The sequence below is a fragment of the Etheostoma cragini genome, chromosome 13 (genome assembly GCF_013103735.1).
Source record: "Etheostoma cragini isolate CJK2018 chromosome 13, CSU_Ecrag_1.0, whole genome shotgun sequence".
NCBI classification, from domain to species: Eukaryota; Metazoa; Chordata; class Actinopteri; order Perciformes; family Percidae; genus Etheostoma; species Etheostoma cragini.
The window spans coordinates 1,259,067-1,274,849 of NC_048419.1; the positions used below are offsets into that span (position 1 = coordinate 1,259,067).

Sequence of the window (15,783 nt, forward strand, 5' to 3'; positions counted from 1 at the left end):
GCCCTGGGAGAAAGATTACAGGCAGCTGAGCTGATTTATACAGCTATTAATATGTCTTATTATTATAAAATATATAGGTATCAGATAAATTATAACTCTTTTTTATACTTCTTTCATACTTACTTTTACTGCTACAGCTAGTGCTACTAATACTGCCCATACTGTACTATTACAGCTCATTCTACCACTTCTAACTTCTGTACTTATATTTGTACCACAAAGAAAAGTGTTATTAAAATCTAATATTACTACTGTGATAGTTTTTGTGACTAGAATATGTATTGCAACTATAGTACTATGTCAAATACTAATACTACTTATGCGCACACTTTTGATAACTGATCAGTCATTCAAGTTGTTTATTAAGTAAATACATTTTTGATTTTTTGTTTTGTTTTGTTTCTAATTGTACTTTGAATGTCAAATAGTTTGATTTGGACTCAAACTATTTGAAGATGTTACCTTGGGCTCTGGGAAATTGTTATGGGCATTTTTTTCATTTCTCATGACAATGTACGGACTAAATGATCTGTTAATTACTTGAAAGATGATAAGACTTAATTTTACCTCCTTCTATTTAACAATTATAAGCACTACACAAACGAAAAGTGTCTTTTTACACAAGAAAACACTTCAGTTAGCTACAAGGACGTGTTTTTTCTTTTCTTCGGGAACAACTAAAACTCTCACTGAGGTGCATCTTAGAGCACTGCTCACACTTTAATGTCTTCACATTTGCAACATCCTGTGCTAATTCTGAAACAACTGACGAACGTAATCTGTAGATTTGTCTGCCTGTGTGTTTGTTTCCTACACTGCCTGCGTGGATGTGTAGTCCAGTGATGGAAGTGCCCTCAGACAATCCTTTTTCAGAAGAGCAGGCGAGGTTATACTTCAGAGACATCATCCTGGGCATTGAGTACCGTAAGTATCCCACGCAGAACAGAGCTGTGATGCGTTTAAAGGCGGGGTTGGTAATGTTAAAAAGCTAACAAGATTTGAAAGTTTAGCATCTTATTAGGGCTCCATCTAACCCCTCCCCGTGCCTTTGGGGCTCCGACCCACACAGAGACGTGCATGAGCACAGTAATTTATTGCCTTTGGGATGTAAGGTCATTTCTAAACAATCCAAATGTGTATATTTGAAATAGTTCCCAACCCAGCCATTTGTGCTTTTTTAGCTATTCATTCTTGGGGAACTCACTTCCCCTTAAGAGCAACATGCAGTTTGGGGGTGTTTTTAGTGGCCAGGAAAGCATTGGATATTCCATTTCTACAGATATCCCTCCCTATTGTGCCCATTTTGATACTCAAATTTAAAAGCAGAAACATTTGGACCACTGTGCTTTACAACAGTGCGCTGTCTCAGTAAAGACATCATATGGAAGCAGTTTTTTTTTTTTTATCTTAAAGAACAAAGTGTTCTTGGCCCTCTATTGCCATGCCCCCTGGTGTCTGGCTATAGATTTGTGCTGTCCCCATCATCAGTATAAAGCCTCTGATCAGTGAAAGCTGTGTCCTCATTTACTGTACTATTTCCCCAGGCTATGAGCCTAACGATTAAGGATCAATGCTGCCTCTCACAGAGCTGCGAGGTCCATCTTGAAAATAAGACTACAGGTCCTCGTAGAAACCACCACATGCCAGTCATGCATTTCTTTTAAAGGAAAATGACATGTAAAGGCAGTACACTTTGGTTAACCAAAATGTGGTAAAGGAAACTTTAAATGAACTTGCTAGCTGCTGCCATTGTCACACACTGTCTTTTCACTTTCTGAGTAATAAGCCAAGCTCATAGCTAGTTAGTTAGCCAGTTAGGTAGGTAGCATGCAGCTTTGCTAAGCTAAATAGATCAAAGGAGGACTCTTGCTAACAGGTGCTAACAGGCTAAATGTGATAGCCGTTGTTGAACTTGCTAGCTTAACAGGCCTGGGGTATGTAATTGGCAGAAAGCTTTGATATATATATATATATATATATATATATATATATATATATATATATATATATATATATATATATATATACACACACACATACACACCCACACAAAGAAATTGAGTGCGGTAACTAACCAAGGTCATTAAAGTGACATGAAATGAAAAATGGAATCATAAAATGTGACCTGAGAGAATAAACGGCTTGACATTTAAGTGTGACTGGTGATTTGTGATTGGGGAATTTTAAAATACAAATTTCTAAGAAACTCTTCTTTTTTCTTTTTGTGAATGCAGCACAAAAACGAATAAGTGCATCCACCCTGTGATTGGGCTCCACTCCTTGGCTTATGCTACACCCGTCCACCAAGTTTAATTTTTAATAATCCCAGTCATTTTTCTGTAATAACATTTCATAGTGAGCTGAGGTTGAATAACTTACAAAAAAAAATCCCAATTTTTCAGTTAAATTTGTATATTGCATACAACTTAATAAATATTGGACGCTTAAAGGCCGAGACCTTGATTATGAAGCCTGTAAGACTTTAAGACCATAATAAACCCCTTTTTATTGTCTGATTTTCTCCAAAACTTTAATGACATTTGTCAAAATGTGAGTGTAGCATGTCTTCTAAAACCTGAATTAGCCTACATTATAGAGATAAGTAAACAGTAATCTGTAGATCATTGGCATTGTTTTTTTTAATTTCAGTGCTATTAGTGCTGCTAACTATGTATAATTGTTTAGGCTTATAATAAGTCATGTGCCTTTTGTTTTAATAAGACCTCCTTAGACAAGAAGGGACCACTTATCCAATCAGCAAAGGTTCCAGCGCTTGGCTCCAGAGGGCTGTTACATTAAGAGTTAAAGCTTAGACATGTACTTAACTCTCAGTCTTAGATGAACGTAGGTACCCAACTGCCATAATGATGATTTTTGACACATACATATAAAAAGTAATTTTGCAATCCGGGACTTACATGCACCTTCATGCATTTTATATATTTCTATATTTTATATCAATTTGTTTTGATGTATGATTGACACCAAATGTTTTTGTTGTGTATATGTCCATATTATGGGGGACACTAGATGGATAGCGGCCCGTTAGCTGGTGTGTTTGTCCAACACTTGGAAACAAACTGATTTCCTGCGAGATATATTTGCAGCTGATGGCCAGATTGAGCCCTCTGTGGATGTGTTCCTCACAGCGGGATTTCTTAAGTGTTTTCTGACTCTGTATGGCATCATCTTGCTTCATGACACAGTATCTCAAAAACAAATGGCTCACTTTCCCTGGCATTGTAAAAAATCTTACCACTTCAACAACAACATTCTTCTTTCGCTTTAGCTTTTCTTCAGCGCCACTCTCAAGAAAAAATATAGTTTTCAAAGTGCTCAAGAATAACAAAATCATGTGGATGATGTTTGTCTTGTTTGTGGCAGCTTAGAGGTCACAGTTCCAAAGATCTGACAAATGACTTCCTCTTATTCCCAGTGCACTACCAGAAGATTGTCCACCGGGACATCAAGCCTTCTAACTTGCTACTGGGGGACGATGGCCATGTGAAGATAGCAGACTTTGGGGTCAGCAACCAGTTTGAGGGCAACGATGCTTTGCTGTCCAGCACTGCTGGCACTCCTGCCTTTATGGCCCCAGAAACCCTTTCAGACGCGCGAAAGAGCTTCAGTGGGAAAGTGAGTTAACCCTGCATTCATTCATTCATTTATTCATTCATTCATTCATTCATTCTGTGAGGGTGCATAAATTTGAACTCCTAGTTACAGCAGCTGCAGTTGTCCGTCAAAGCCTAAACCCATGATTGAAATATGAAAACCATTAATCCAAGATGAGCTTTCAGACAGTTGCCAGGCTGCTCATCCGAGGAGCAAATTGTCAATGTCTTTTCGTGCGTGCGTGCGTGCGTGCGTGCGTGCGTGCGTGCGTGCGTGCGTGTGTGTGTGTGTGTGTGTGTGTGTTGGAACAAATAACAAGGAAGCCAGTAATACAGTCAAATGGAATAAGGCTATCAGTTTACATACCCTGATATTGATTTATGAATGTTTCACATCATTATACTCTTTTTCTTTCTACTTTTGCAGTCAAGCAATGACCTGCCTTTACAATAAATCCACATTATTTGAAACCTAATCAGTCACAAAGCCTACTTTTGTTTTATTACAAATCAAAGACAACGATTGACGTAATTCTTCTATAATTCCAGCAGTATGAAGGATTTGTTAAGGCTTGTGAATCAACCCTACTCGTTTATTTAGGAACAATTAGCAGCCAAGAACGCTCCCTTCCCTTCTCCCTTCTCAACCCTGAAATCCAATTCTTATCCAACATTGTAGAGGCACATGTTATGTTCCTTCCTCAAGTGGTTATCACCCATGGATTGGAAGGACCTCGCATGTCCACAAAAGATGGGCCAGAATAGAATATTTGGTTGCAGACAGAAAGGACGTCAGAGCCGTTCAAGTGCATGAAGAAAATATGCAGTCGTGTTGGCCACTTATTCTCTGATGAGTCTTGTATTAGAGAGTAGAGAGCTTTTCTGTCCACTTGAGACCTAACGTTTGTGACTTGGGTGTGAATCAGCAGTGAAATATTCAATATGTGACACTTGTTTCACTTAAACCCCCCCCCCCCCCCCCCCCCCCCCCCCCCCCCCCCCCCCCCCCCCCCCCTCTGTTGTCAGTCCCAGAAGTACATCAGGCCATTAGAACATGTTAGTCATACAGCACTGTGTCTGAAAGCAAATATCTATGGCAGTTTGAGAGATTAGGCTGGTTCAAAGGGCTGGTTTTATCATTTTATATCTATCAAGGAATATAAATGGATTGCTAGCTTAGCTATTCGTCCAGAGAGAGAGAGAGAAAGAAAGAGAGAAGCCTGATGATTTGTTGCATTGTCTCTGTTACCTGATCACACACATCCATCTCCAGGGTATCTGCCTGTAGACGTCCCCAAAAAAATAAGATGATCTAAAACGTCCAATAAATCACTGAAGGAAGTCTGCATTTATTTAGGTCACTGACCATTTTTGTTTGTACAAGTGAAGTGTTTGGATGGCTACAGGGTGTTCCTAAATGCATGTTCTTTATTTTTTTCTGTTGGCCATTATGTCACATTTAATGTCACTTCTGGCACTTTGTTCAAGGCGCTGGATGTTTGGGCCATGGGAGTCACTCTCTACTGTTTCGTCTTCGGGAAGGCAAGTGTGCACATTTTCTGTTTATCTGGTCCACAAAAGGTAGCAGTGAATGCTGGGAGAAGTGTTTATGTCCCAGCCTCCAATGCTTGTTCATAGAACCCAGTGGTGTTTAATAGTAATATTATCTATCCCTTATTTCCTATGGTAGATACAACAATCGTCTGGTGGCATCATTTATTTTAATAAACGTTAGAAGCTGATTACTGCTATTGTTATTTTTCTTATTTGTCCTTAGGGATACCGATGTTCTCTGGCACAGTAATAATTGCATTTACATTCCTTGTTTTTTTGCTTTTCCTTTGCTCCACCTGCAGTGCCCTTTTATTGACGAGTACATATTGGCTTTGCACAATAAGATAAGGACCAAGCTTGTGGATTTCCCAGAAACGTAAGTCCCCCTCCCGTTTCCTTCCCTCTCCTCGACTTTATTAAAAGGGATGGCAGGGATGCTCCAGCCACCTCTTACAATGTGTCTCGGTCGCAAAATCATTTCTTTTTTAAGTCACAAATTGCACCCGCAAAAATATGAATAGCTTGTCACAGCAGAGAGGGCCAGCATACAGTTAATGTCACCATGTGATCCAAACATGCATTGAAAAAGCAAACAGGGCGTCAGTGGCCTGGACACATACAGTACAAGCCACTGTCTTCAATTTGACTAAAAGGTTAATGTGGAAGTCTTCTGGAGTGAATAACACTGAAAAGACAGAGAGAGAACAAGAGATAGGAAGAAGCTGGCAGTGGTGATAGACTGAGGGAGCGCAGCAAGGGGGAAGGGGTTGTGGAGGTTGTAGAGTGGGAAAATGGTGTGTGTGTGTAAGGACAGGGTGTCAAATTGTTAATGATAATTGTTTTCCCCCAGGGGGCTCAAGATACTCAGTGATTGTGGAGGAAGCTTGTTTATCCGACATCACCCTTCTTCGGAGTCTCGAGTATCGCTTCACCTAATGCAATCATCTCCAATCTGTGCCATTCAATGACAGTTAGCAGCACCTTGTTGTCACCACTGATAGGGCCATTATTCTCTAGGTGTGTAGTGTGTTGGGATGATGGTAAACGTAGTTATTGTTGATATCACAGATTTGATCTCATTGTTTTAAGTATATTAGAGCTTTGACTTCACTTATAGTAGCTCATTTAAAGGTCCCATATTGTTAAAAGTGAGAGGTCCCATATTGTTAAAAGTAAGACTTTCAGGTCTATTTTAATTATAAAACAGGTTGAAGTACTGTGAAAGTATCAAAACGCTCAATTCACAGAGAAATGCACACAGCCAGTGTTCACTAACTGTGGCTTCAAACGAGCCGTCAGGACTCCTGTACGGTTGTGATGTCACAACCACACTATATATAGGTAGAAGATGCCGTTACAGTCATTCCCCGGATGCAGTGACACTGCAAAAACGCCAAAAGAGCAGATGCAGAAGACCCAGAAGAGCTGACCAGTCAGAGCAGACCTTTGTTGGGAGAAAGGCTTAAAGAGACAGATTTTCACTTAGATGAGACACTTTGGTTAACAGATCCACATTAATATCTTTTCTTTTTTTTGTATCTTATCCCACAAACTTTGCTTGGAATAATACATTGACTTACTCTGTATTTCTGCCCCCTCCATCTCTCTTCCTTTTCATCCTCACTTCTCTCTTTACTCCCCACTGGCAGCTGATTAAGGCAAAAAATTCTCTTCTGACTGATTAGCCCCCTTTCTGATTGAGCCACTGTCTACTAATATGTGTGCAGGTCCCTGCAGAGCGCCTCAGTAAAGCCATTCCTTCTCCAGACGAGTGGGAGAGGGGTCAGTCAAATAGCCCTTTACCATGCCGTGGGGCTCGCTATGATTATTAATATTGGGGTTGATTAGATCCAAGTAGATTGTGACAGGGATTGGAGGGTCCTACCCCACATCGATGGTCTGGCCGCCCTCTCTGTAGGTAAATCCAACGCATTCAATGTCAACTCGGTTCTACGGTCTTTCCTGACATTAAAATAAATAATACACTTTGTTTGGGGTTTGTGGCCTTTTTTTAATGTGCGGTAAGCACATGAAAAAAAAAAAAAAACAGGTACATTCCCGGGGAGAGGCCACCAAAAAAAGAGGACTGTCCCCAAAAAACATGGACATATAAACGTATAAATGCTGTTGTAGTGTACTTTATATTTAGTTATTTTTATTTGAAAGGTCAACAGAAGGCAGGAAACAAAGTAGCTGAATCTCAAATAGTTTTGTCATTGTCTTTTGTCATTATTTTGTGTTTGGTGCAGACCTCAGATCAGTGAAGAGCTGCGGACTCTGGTCTTGCGTATGCTGGACAAGAACCCAGACACCAGGATCACCCTGCCTGAAATCAAGGTAACACAGAGACCACGGAGGATGGAAGGGAGACCACGGGGTTAGTTACTTATTGGTCAGGATGACCGGCAGCCACCTTGAGCACGTCGAGGATGTCATTCTTCATGACACAACATGACTGTGTTTTTCTCTCTTGTGATTGGCTCAGAAGACTCTGACCTCACTGGGGTGCATTCAGTAGGGTTCAGTCCACATATTGTGTTGCACCAGGACATGATGAAACCTGTTTGTTCCCATCAGGGACAGCATTAAAACTGAGTCAGGGGAAGGTCCTGGACCAGCCATGGACAGATGTCAGTCCCCAATCCCCCCCCCCCCCCGTATGTCGATGACACAATCCAATCATGAGTCAGTGAGTCATTCTCTCACCAGAGACTCTGTTTGTGTTTATGGAAGAAGAGATAATTAGGCATCATGCATAAGCCTGTGTGCAACCACACACACACACACACACACATACTCTCACACTGCCTATAATTTTAAGTTACATACCTTTTGATTTATAAATTCAAGTCATAGTACAGAAAAAATCCTTGCCTTTCTTCTAATACATGTCATTTAGTTGACACTTTTATCCAAAGCAACTTACCTTTGTTGTACATGTCAGAGGTCGCACGCCTCTGGGGCACCTAGGGGTTAAGTGTCTTGCTCAGGGACTCAGTGGCTGGTGTATCGCAGTGGGAATCAAACCCTGGTCTCCCCCACTAGAGACATGTGTTATATCAACTGCGCCATCACCACCCCATTTCTTATGTTTTAAGTTGCTTTAGGTAGGTAACATTTTTGTAATTTACTTTTTCATTTTCATGTCTTTTGATGCCCACCGATTTGAAATGGTGGAAGATCTTCTGTCGTATTTTTGACTGGGATGTTGAAGATAAGTGAACTTCCTGAATTATAATTTTGGGCAGAAACATCATTTTTGATGTCGATCATGTCTATAATTATGTCTGGAGTTTGAGTTTCCAACAAAGCAGCAAGGCATTGTAGTCATCTCCAGAGCTTCACGACTAGCACGTGACTGCACTAGGATGTCAGCTGACATTTTAAACTGCAGGTCTGGAGATTTTCAAAATGTTTTTTTAACGTCAAAAAGACCAAAACCAAATAAAAACTAAAGTCATCCTTTAGTATGTTTTACACATTAAAAAATACACATAGATGAACAATGAGTGGCAGGCTTCCTATGAAGATGCACCCTTCTGTGGATCGTAGTTGCAGTAAGTGTGTGTTCCATGTGTCTGTATGCGTGTTCAGATGGACCAGTGGGTGACCCAGAGAGGCACTGATCCTTTGCCTCTGGAGGAGGAGCACTGCTCTGTGGTGGAGGTGACAGAGGAGGAAATCCAGAATTCAGTCAAGTTTGTTCCCAGCCTCTCTGCAGTGGTAAGGAACCCTGAGTGTCCTCCGTTCACACAGCACTTTTCTATCAAATTGATACATTTACGCTCATCTTTTCCAAGAAAGGTGACACTCTAAGAGTACATCTGTAGTCCCCTGTTAACCAGAATTGCAACAAAATACAACAAAAAAGTGATTTTACATTTCAGAAGGCAACCAAGGACGAGGTTGCCCCTCGATTTTCTACTCTGAAATAAATTTAAAAAAAGTCTGAATATTGTCTAGCCCTGCACTGTTAAAGCTTTTCTTATGGTTTATTATCATTTTTACAAAGCGGTAAGGGTAAAACTTTATTATTCACACAAACCATAACACCCACTGCAAAGGAATACCTTCCTTGAATGGGGTAATCAGATTGTATAACATCTGGCTTCATAAACGCTCTTGTGTTATAAATGCTCAAGCTCACATAGTGAGTGTTGAAGCGCCTCATAAAGGGAATTGAATTTATTAATTTCATTGATCCATGGATCTATAGCACACGTTATCCAGTTATACATGTACACAAATAAAGGATATTCTCACAACCAAAGTGACAGCATATATATCTGCATTTTAAGTATTTAGAAATAAAGGAACATGCATTTCCAAAACTGGTTTCTTTGCAAAATTATCCGCCACCTTATTAAAATCCAGGTCTCTGACCAGATTGCTACGTACACTCAGCTAACTGGGAGGTTTCTTCCTGTGCTGTTAAAAACATGTTCCGAGCGTTACCTTTGAGATTCATGGCAAAAAAATAACTCCCCTTGATTAACTGTTTTTTTCTGCAAGCAAAATACAAAACAGAATTTACAACATAAACATTTCTCCTCCCTTCCTGAACACCCCCACCCTCCCACTCGTCAATACCACATATGCCGTAGACATAAATAACTACTACTGTCAACCTCACCATTAGAACTCCGATATTCTGGTTTGTTTTAACACCTGCGTGCAAGTCTTACAATATGTCCATATACTGGATTCTCTGTGCAGAACCACAGGCTCAAAACACAAAATGAGAGCTTTTTCACATCTTTGTAACAGCCCCGTGTTTGTGAATGTTTTTCAGATTTTGGTAAGAGCCATGCTGAGGAAGCGCTCCTTCGGGAACCCCTTTGAGTGTCCGAGCAGGAAAGAGGAGAGGTCCATGTCTGCACCTGGCAGCCTGCTCATGTAAGCCCACACACAGTCCAGCTGCCTGGGCGTCCCCCATTCCCTGATCTCCATTGTACACTTATATATTATATAGAGATACATATCTCAGCCATGAAGAGCTAAGGCTAGTTCTTATTGCAGGGATTGCTTGAGACTGACCTACCGTACTTCACACCTGTCTCCTTTCTCCGCTGTATCGGGTTAACTGGCATTCACTCCTGCAGCAGCTGCTGCTTTGGGTTGCCATAGCACCATGATTCATTCTTTCATTGTATGCAGCAGAGCTTCCAGCTTTTATAAGTGTGTTTGTGTGTTGCTTTTAGGAGTAGAGGGATTCAGAGTGACTGAGAATGATACAGATCTACCAGTCCTCGGGCTGACCTTGGATATCCTGCTGCATGGATCACATGCATCACGGGGGAAATGACCAATCTTCTTATCCCATTGTGCAGTTCAAACATATTCAGTACAGCCAAGGGTAAATTGGTGCATCTGTAGCCCTCCCCTGCAGGACTGCAGGACCCTTTGGGGCAGTAATCTGTGTTATGTGTCCTGGTGATTTAGTTGTGGAGACGGGCCACTGTAGTGCTGAACGTGGAGGAGACTCTAATGTCACATTGTGAGGGTTGTGTGAGATGATTTCTCCTCTATCTAGGCCAAGGTTTCCCCTGTTACTCTCTGCAGTCAGACAGATGCCAAGGTGAAGGTGTTTTCAGAGGATGTGTAGGGAGTTTGAAACAACACTGCCCCCTGCTGGATAATGGGGAAACCCTCGGCTGTGTACATCTCCAGCTCACAGAAGCCCTGAATTGGACTGTTCAGTGTGTACATTTGCTCATAGTTTCTGGTTCTTGAGCTGCATGTCAACACAAATGATAAACCTTGTTGACTAATGGGGGGAGAGCCTACAACAGCAACCGTATGGTGTACGTCTAGCATGTTATCTGTTTCAACCACTTTTTTTTTAGACACAATAATATATATATATGATAACAACAACATGGGCTGCGTTTGAGAGACAAAACTTTCTACTTGAAAATTCTACAGGGTTCCTGTTGCGTTCCTGTTCAACTGGGAAGTTGGAGTTTTCTAGTTCCCAGTTGAAAATGTCAGCTGGAATGCCCCCTGTAGTCCGACTTTTAAATTAAAGCATAATGCCGTTTATCATCTGGTATTGATAACAATGGCTAACTAGGCTACAGCCTGATCTGACTAATGCAGATGATTATTATATCCTTTGGTCAAAATCAGGGACGCCATATATCCTGACTTTCAGTCCAAAGTGTGGGTCAAGCTTTTTTGTTTTTTTATAATTACCTGTTTGTAGCAGAGGCTTTCTGTCAAAGATTTGCCAGTTTCCGAGTCCAAGCTACGACACCCTGATGACATCACTCTGACATCACCAGGATTAGTTTCTCAGAGTTGACAAAGCTCCTTTAGAGCCACAAGAAGACGTCATGAAAACAGTTTGTACAGAGTCGTAGTCCCCATAATGAGTAAGCTAAACTTGATTTGTAAAATTGGTGGAGAGACCCTTGTAAAAATGTAAAAACAAGACAACGAGATGATCTTTTTAAACTTGCCTGTTTGGTCCAAACAGTCAAAGTCTGAAAAGATTCAATTTATATTGGTATGGATTACAAAAACATATGCAAACTGGTCATCTTGGCCCTGCTATTGGTGGGGGGGGGGAGTCCTCTCCACCTGCGACCACGCCCTTCACCCCCGGAGGCCAACTTTTCCCTCTCTCCTGTGACTTTTCCATCTTTTCTCCCACTTTGCTGCAGGGACTCGTGGCCCTTCCGGCCCACTTTTAAACTTCACCCCTCTCTCAGGTAACACTTTGTGCACTTTGCGCTGTCTGTCCAACATCATCATCTCAGCCCCCCCCCCCCCCCAACTCTCGCTCAGTCCCATCATGCCAAGTGATGGAGCAGCATTACCCTCCCCCAGCTGTCATCTCAGAGAGTTGTCCCATCTCCCTGCTGCTGTCATCTAAACCTGTGTTACATCGTGTCTTAAACATTTACCATGCAAGAAAAAAAAAGGGGGGGGGGAGTTGAGCACAAGCTTAACAGTAATGTCCTTCAGATATTGAGATGAGTGCTTTCTCTCTCTTTGTCTTTTTATGTCTTCTTCCAGAAAGAGCAGCACAGGAGACGGACCCAGAGACGGAGAGCTGGAGGACCTGCATGAAGACGAGCCCTCTTGAGTCTTAACGACACTCCTCCCGTCAACAGAGCTTTGTCTCACACTCCATCCATTCATTTGCTTGAGCCACAGTGTGCCCACCCCCTCATCCTTTAAATCAGTGACTCACTACAGACGTATCACTCTATTCACTGGAGAGACGGGCGTGTATATTCAGACTTAGAAGCTTGGACTTGCTTAGTTTTTTTTCATCCTTCAAGTTTCTTTCTTGATCCCCATTCCCCACAATTCCCTTCTCTAACGCGCAGTCCCTGGGCACTAATGATCGACCATGTTGCTCACTGTTGTGACTGGCATCAGTGAACCGATAAGAGGAACTCTGCTGAACTTCTGGATCATCGACAGTTTAAATTATTGTTGCGGAAGAACGGCACGAACATGTTTGTCAGCTGGCATTACACTGAAATGTGTGTGGGGGGGGGGGGACTGCCAAAGTCAGATTTTTTTATTTTGTTTTTGTTGTTTTTTACCCGTGTGCATGGATGAATAGTCAGACCTCATCCTCAGACTGGCCTGTCCCAGTCAGGCGAAGAGAATCCTCCTCCCAGATTTCATCATGTAGGTGAGACTATGTTGTCTCTCGGAGACCTCCAGTGCTTTGTTTTCCATTATTTATCAGGTACCGTCTCGCAGCCCCCCTTCCTCATCAGCTTTGACTTTGGAGCTCGGTGATGAAGGTCCAAGTCCTTCCTGTGCTGGCCTGACTTGTTGAACTTGTTGACAGGAAGGAAAGGAAGTCATCTGTCTGAGGCTGGTCACACAGGAAGGACCACATCATGTGTAATGTGTAATTCTTTCTGTTACTTCCTCTCCTGCTCGTTATTAGTCTGTCTTTCCATTAATGGTACCTGCTCGCCTCCACTCGGCTGCGGTTCTCCGTCCTCCTTGCTCTGTTGCAGATTAGTGGGTGAGGCCAGCGTGGCTGGTCGTCATAGCAACAAACTGCCGGGACATAACACGACACACACACAACGTGGAAGGTGTGTTTGTTTTTGATTCTCGGTGTGTTGCCTTAGCCAGAAGACAAATAAGTTTCAAAAGAAGCTGGAGGCTGTCCAATCAGCAGTCTGCAGCGATTAGGGAGGATTCTCTCCGACCAATCCGCAGTCTGCAGCGATTAGGAAGGATTCTCTCCGACCAATCAGCAGTCTGCAGCGATTAGTGGGGATTCTCTCCGACCAATCAGCAGTCCGCAGCGATTAGTGGGGATTCTCTCCGACCAATCCGCAGTCTGCAGCGATTAGGGAGTATTCTCTCCGACCAATCAGCAGTCTGCAGCGATTAGTGAGGATTCTCTCCGACCAATCAGCAGTCCGCAGCGATTAGTGGGGATTCTCTCCGACCAATCAGCAGTCCGCAGCGATTAGTGAGGATTCTCTCCAACCAATCCGCAGTCTGCAACGATTAGTGAGGATTCTCTGTGACCAATCCGCAGTCTGCAGCGATTAGTGAGGATTCTCTGTGACCAATCAGCAGTCTGCAGCGATTAGTGAGGATTCTCTCCGACCAATCAGCAGTCTGCAGCGATTAGTGAGGATTCTCTCCGACCAATCCGCAGTCTGCAGCGATTAGTGAGGATTCTCTCCGACCAATCCGCAGTCTGCAGCGATTAGTGAGGATTCTCTCCGACCAATCAGCAGTCTGCAGCGATTAGTGGGGATTCTCTCCGACCAATCAGCAGGTTTTCAAATCCCCTTTTTGTATCGCCTCAGCTCGCTTGGAACCTCGACTGAGGGGGTACCAACAAAAAGAAGACGGTACCAGGGACTTTTTTTCATAACGGAAAACCAAAAAGTCGAGTCGAGGAGGTACCAAGCAGGGTACAAACGCCGTTAATTGACACTTTAACGTCATTCAGTGCTCTTTGATGAAGTAATTGCGGCAGAAATTGAAGAATTATGAAGTGTACGTTGTTTGATGGCGATTGTAATACACTGTGAACTCGTCCGATGGCCTCTACCTTCAATAATTCCCCCTACAAATTAGAATGTGTTATTATACAACACTCGTTGATGCAGAGCTGAGTTGAAGGCATGAAGAATCTTATTGTCTAAGATAAACATCAGTGAGTGCTCTTACAGAAGAAATTGAATCAGTTATCCAGGCTCAGGGACTGTATACACATTTTTATTAAGGGGGAGGCTTATATAAGTTTCCTTTGTGCTGAGGGGAGGATAATGGGACTTTTTGGAAGAGCAGATCTTTTTTTTTCTACCACCCCAAATTTATATTTCCGTATTCCCTAGCAGGATGAGATAAAGGGAATCAGGTGTTCAGGTGTGCACAGGGGACCTTACAGGTGTGCTTTGCAAAACAGAGGACAGCGATCCCTGCTTCCCTCTGTTTTAAGGGATTTATTTCCCCCCCCCGACACTGAACGTTAACCCTACCAAGACCCAGGCATGTCACATAAACCAAGCCGATATTATAAATCACTATAAATCAATATTAGCCTTTTAAGTTTGTCTTAAATCTCTCTCTGAATCTGTCTGTTGTGGAACCATGTGTATTTTATAAATATATTACAGTATATCTGTAAAATTTAAATTAGATTATAGCAACTCACGTTCAAAGTTTGGAATAATTATAATAATTTGAATAACAAAGGATTGTTAAACTAACTTTGAAAGGTCCAACTAGTAATACATGTTTGTAGAGTAGTAAGTGTGCTAGGTAAGCTAGTCAGTTAGCATTCTGACCCTGCGAGATCACTTTGTTGGTGATGAATGAAAAAGAAAACTGTTTATCAGTGACGTGAGATCTTTGTTTGCAGCCTCAGATGAATGTTTCTTTAACTCCCTTTAGATGGCTTTCCTCCTGTTTTGCCGGGCCGGGTCGTTGCCCTGTGAGAGAAAGCGTGTTTGGCTGAGAGAGTTCTCTGATCATTAGAACGGCAGTGAAAAGGACTTCTTAGTGTCATGATCAGGCCCAGGCTGCCAACATCAAGACTTGAGCGCTGTCCCCAGTCGGGCGAGTGCAGCTCTTTGCAGTCCCTCCATTAATCTTCCCTTAGTATCCTTCATTGAATCCCAACGGGAACGCATGTCCACCTCCTGTTAATGAGCCGCTGTGTTCCCACAGGCAGGGGCCCGTAGATTATCGGGGGTGCTGAGGATTGTAAAGCTTTATACTGTATCTGTATTTAATTGTTCAGTAAAAGAGTTGGTCGTTTGTACAGGATAAATGAATGAAGTTGTCTAAAATGTATATGCAGTCTGAAATCAAGTGGAATTCTTATAAGTGCTCATTTTGTGCTTTTTCCTCTTTTTGTGTATATATCTTTTTGTACACGTTACAGGTTTTCAAAGTGAAAAAGCCCAAAGTCCCCTCCCCCCCAAAGGGACTTACCATCTCCAACAGAAAACACTGTTCACAAATTGCTCCAAACAGCTGTGTTGTAGTCCAGCCTTTACTTCTGTGACTAACGTGCGTCACTTTGGAACACACGTTATAATGCTCGCCTAGCTGCTAGCATGGCACACCCTCACACTCTGCTTCTGACTGGCTAGTAGTCCTTACCTAGGTA

The 15,783-nt window shown here is 42.3% G+C and overlaps 2 protein-coding genes across 8 annotated transcripts in view; one reads left to right on the plus strand and one right to left on the minus strand.

Moving 5' to 3' along the window:
• camkk1a (calcium/calmodulin-dependent protein kinase kinase 1, alpha a) overlaps positions 1-12,675 on the plus strand; it is a 51,795-nt gene extending 39,120 nt beyond the window's left edge. Inside the window, exons 9-17 of one of the 2 annotated variants that reach the window (XM_034890051.1) lie at positions 836-924; positions 3,437-3,636; positions 5,103-5,156; positions 5,471-5,544; positions 7,418-7,505; positions 8,763-8,891; positions 9,961-10,064; positions 11,834-11,881; positions 12,189-12,675. In XM_034890051.1, coding sequence (XP_034745942.1) covers positions 836-924; positions 3,437-3,636; positions 5,103-5,156; positions 5,471-5,544; positions 7,418-7,505; positions 8,763-8,891; positions 9,961-10,064; positions 11,834-11,881; positions 12,189-12,258 — 856 coding nt within the window. In that variant the 3' untranslated portion in view covers positions 12,259-12,675. The remainder of the gene's footprint in view (positions 1-835; positions 925-3,436; positions 3,637-5,102; positions 5,157-5,470; positions 5,545-7,417; positions 7,506-8,762; positions 8,892-9,960; positions 10,065-11,833; positions 11,882-12,188) is intronic. The other variant, XM_034890052.1, reaches the window with a different exon arrangement.
• p2rx1 (purinergic receptor P2X, ligand-gated ion channel, 1) overlaps positions 1-15,783 on the minus strand; it is a 39,515-nt gene that overhangs the window by 6,671 nt on the left and 17,061 nt on the right. For 3 of the 6 annotated variants that reach the window (XR_004659068.1, XR_004659065.1, XR_004659069.1), the window contains one exon: positions 3,903-3,922. The exons of the other annotated variants lie outside the window; for them this stretch is intronic. The gene's annotated coding sequence lies outside the window, so the exon portion shown is untranslated. Of the gene's footprint in view, positions 1-3,902; positions 3,923-15,783 lie in introns of those variants that run through there. 6 annotated transcript variants of the gene reach the window in all.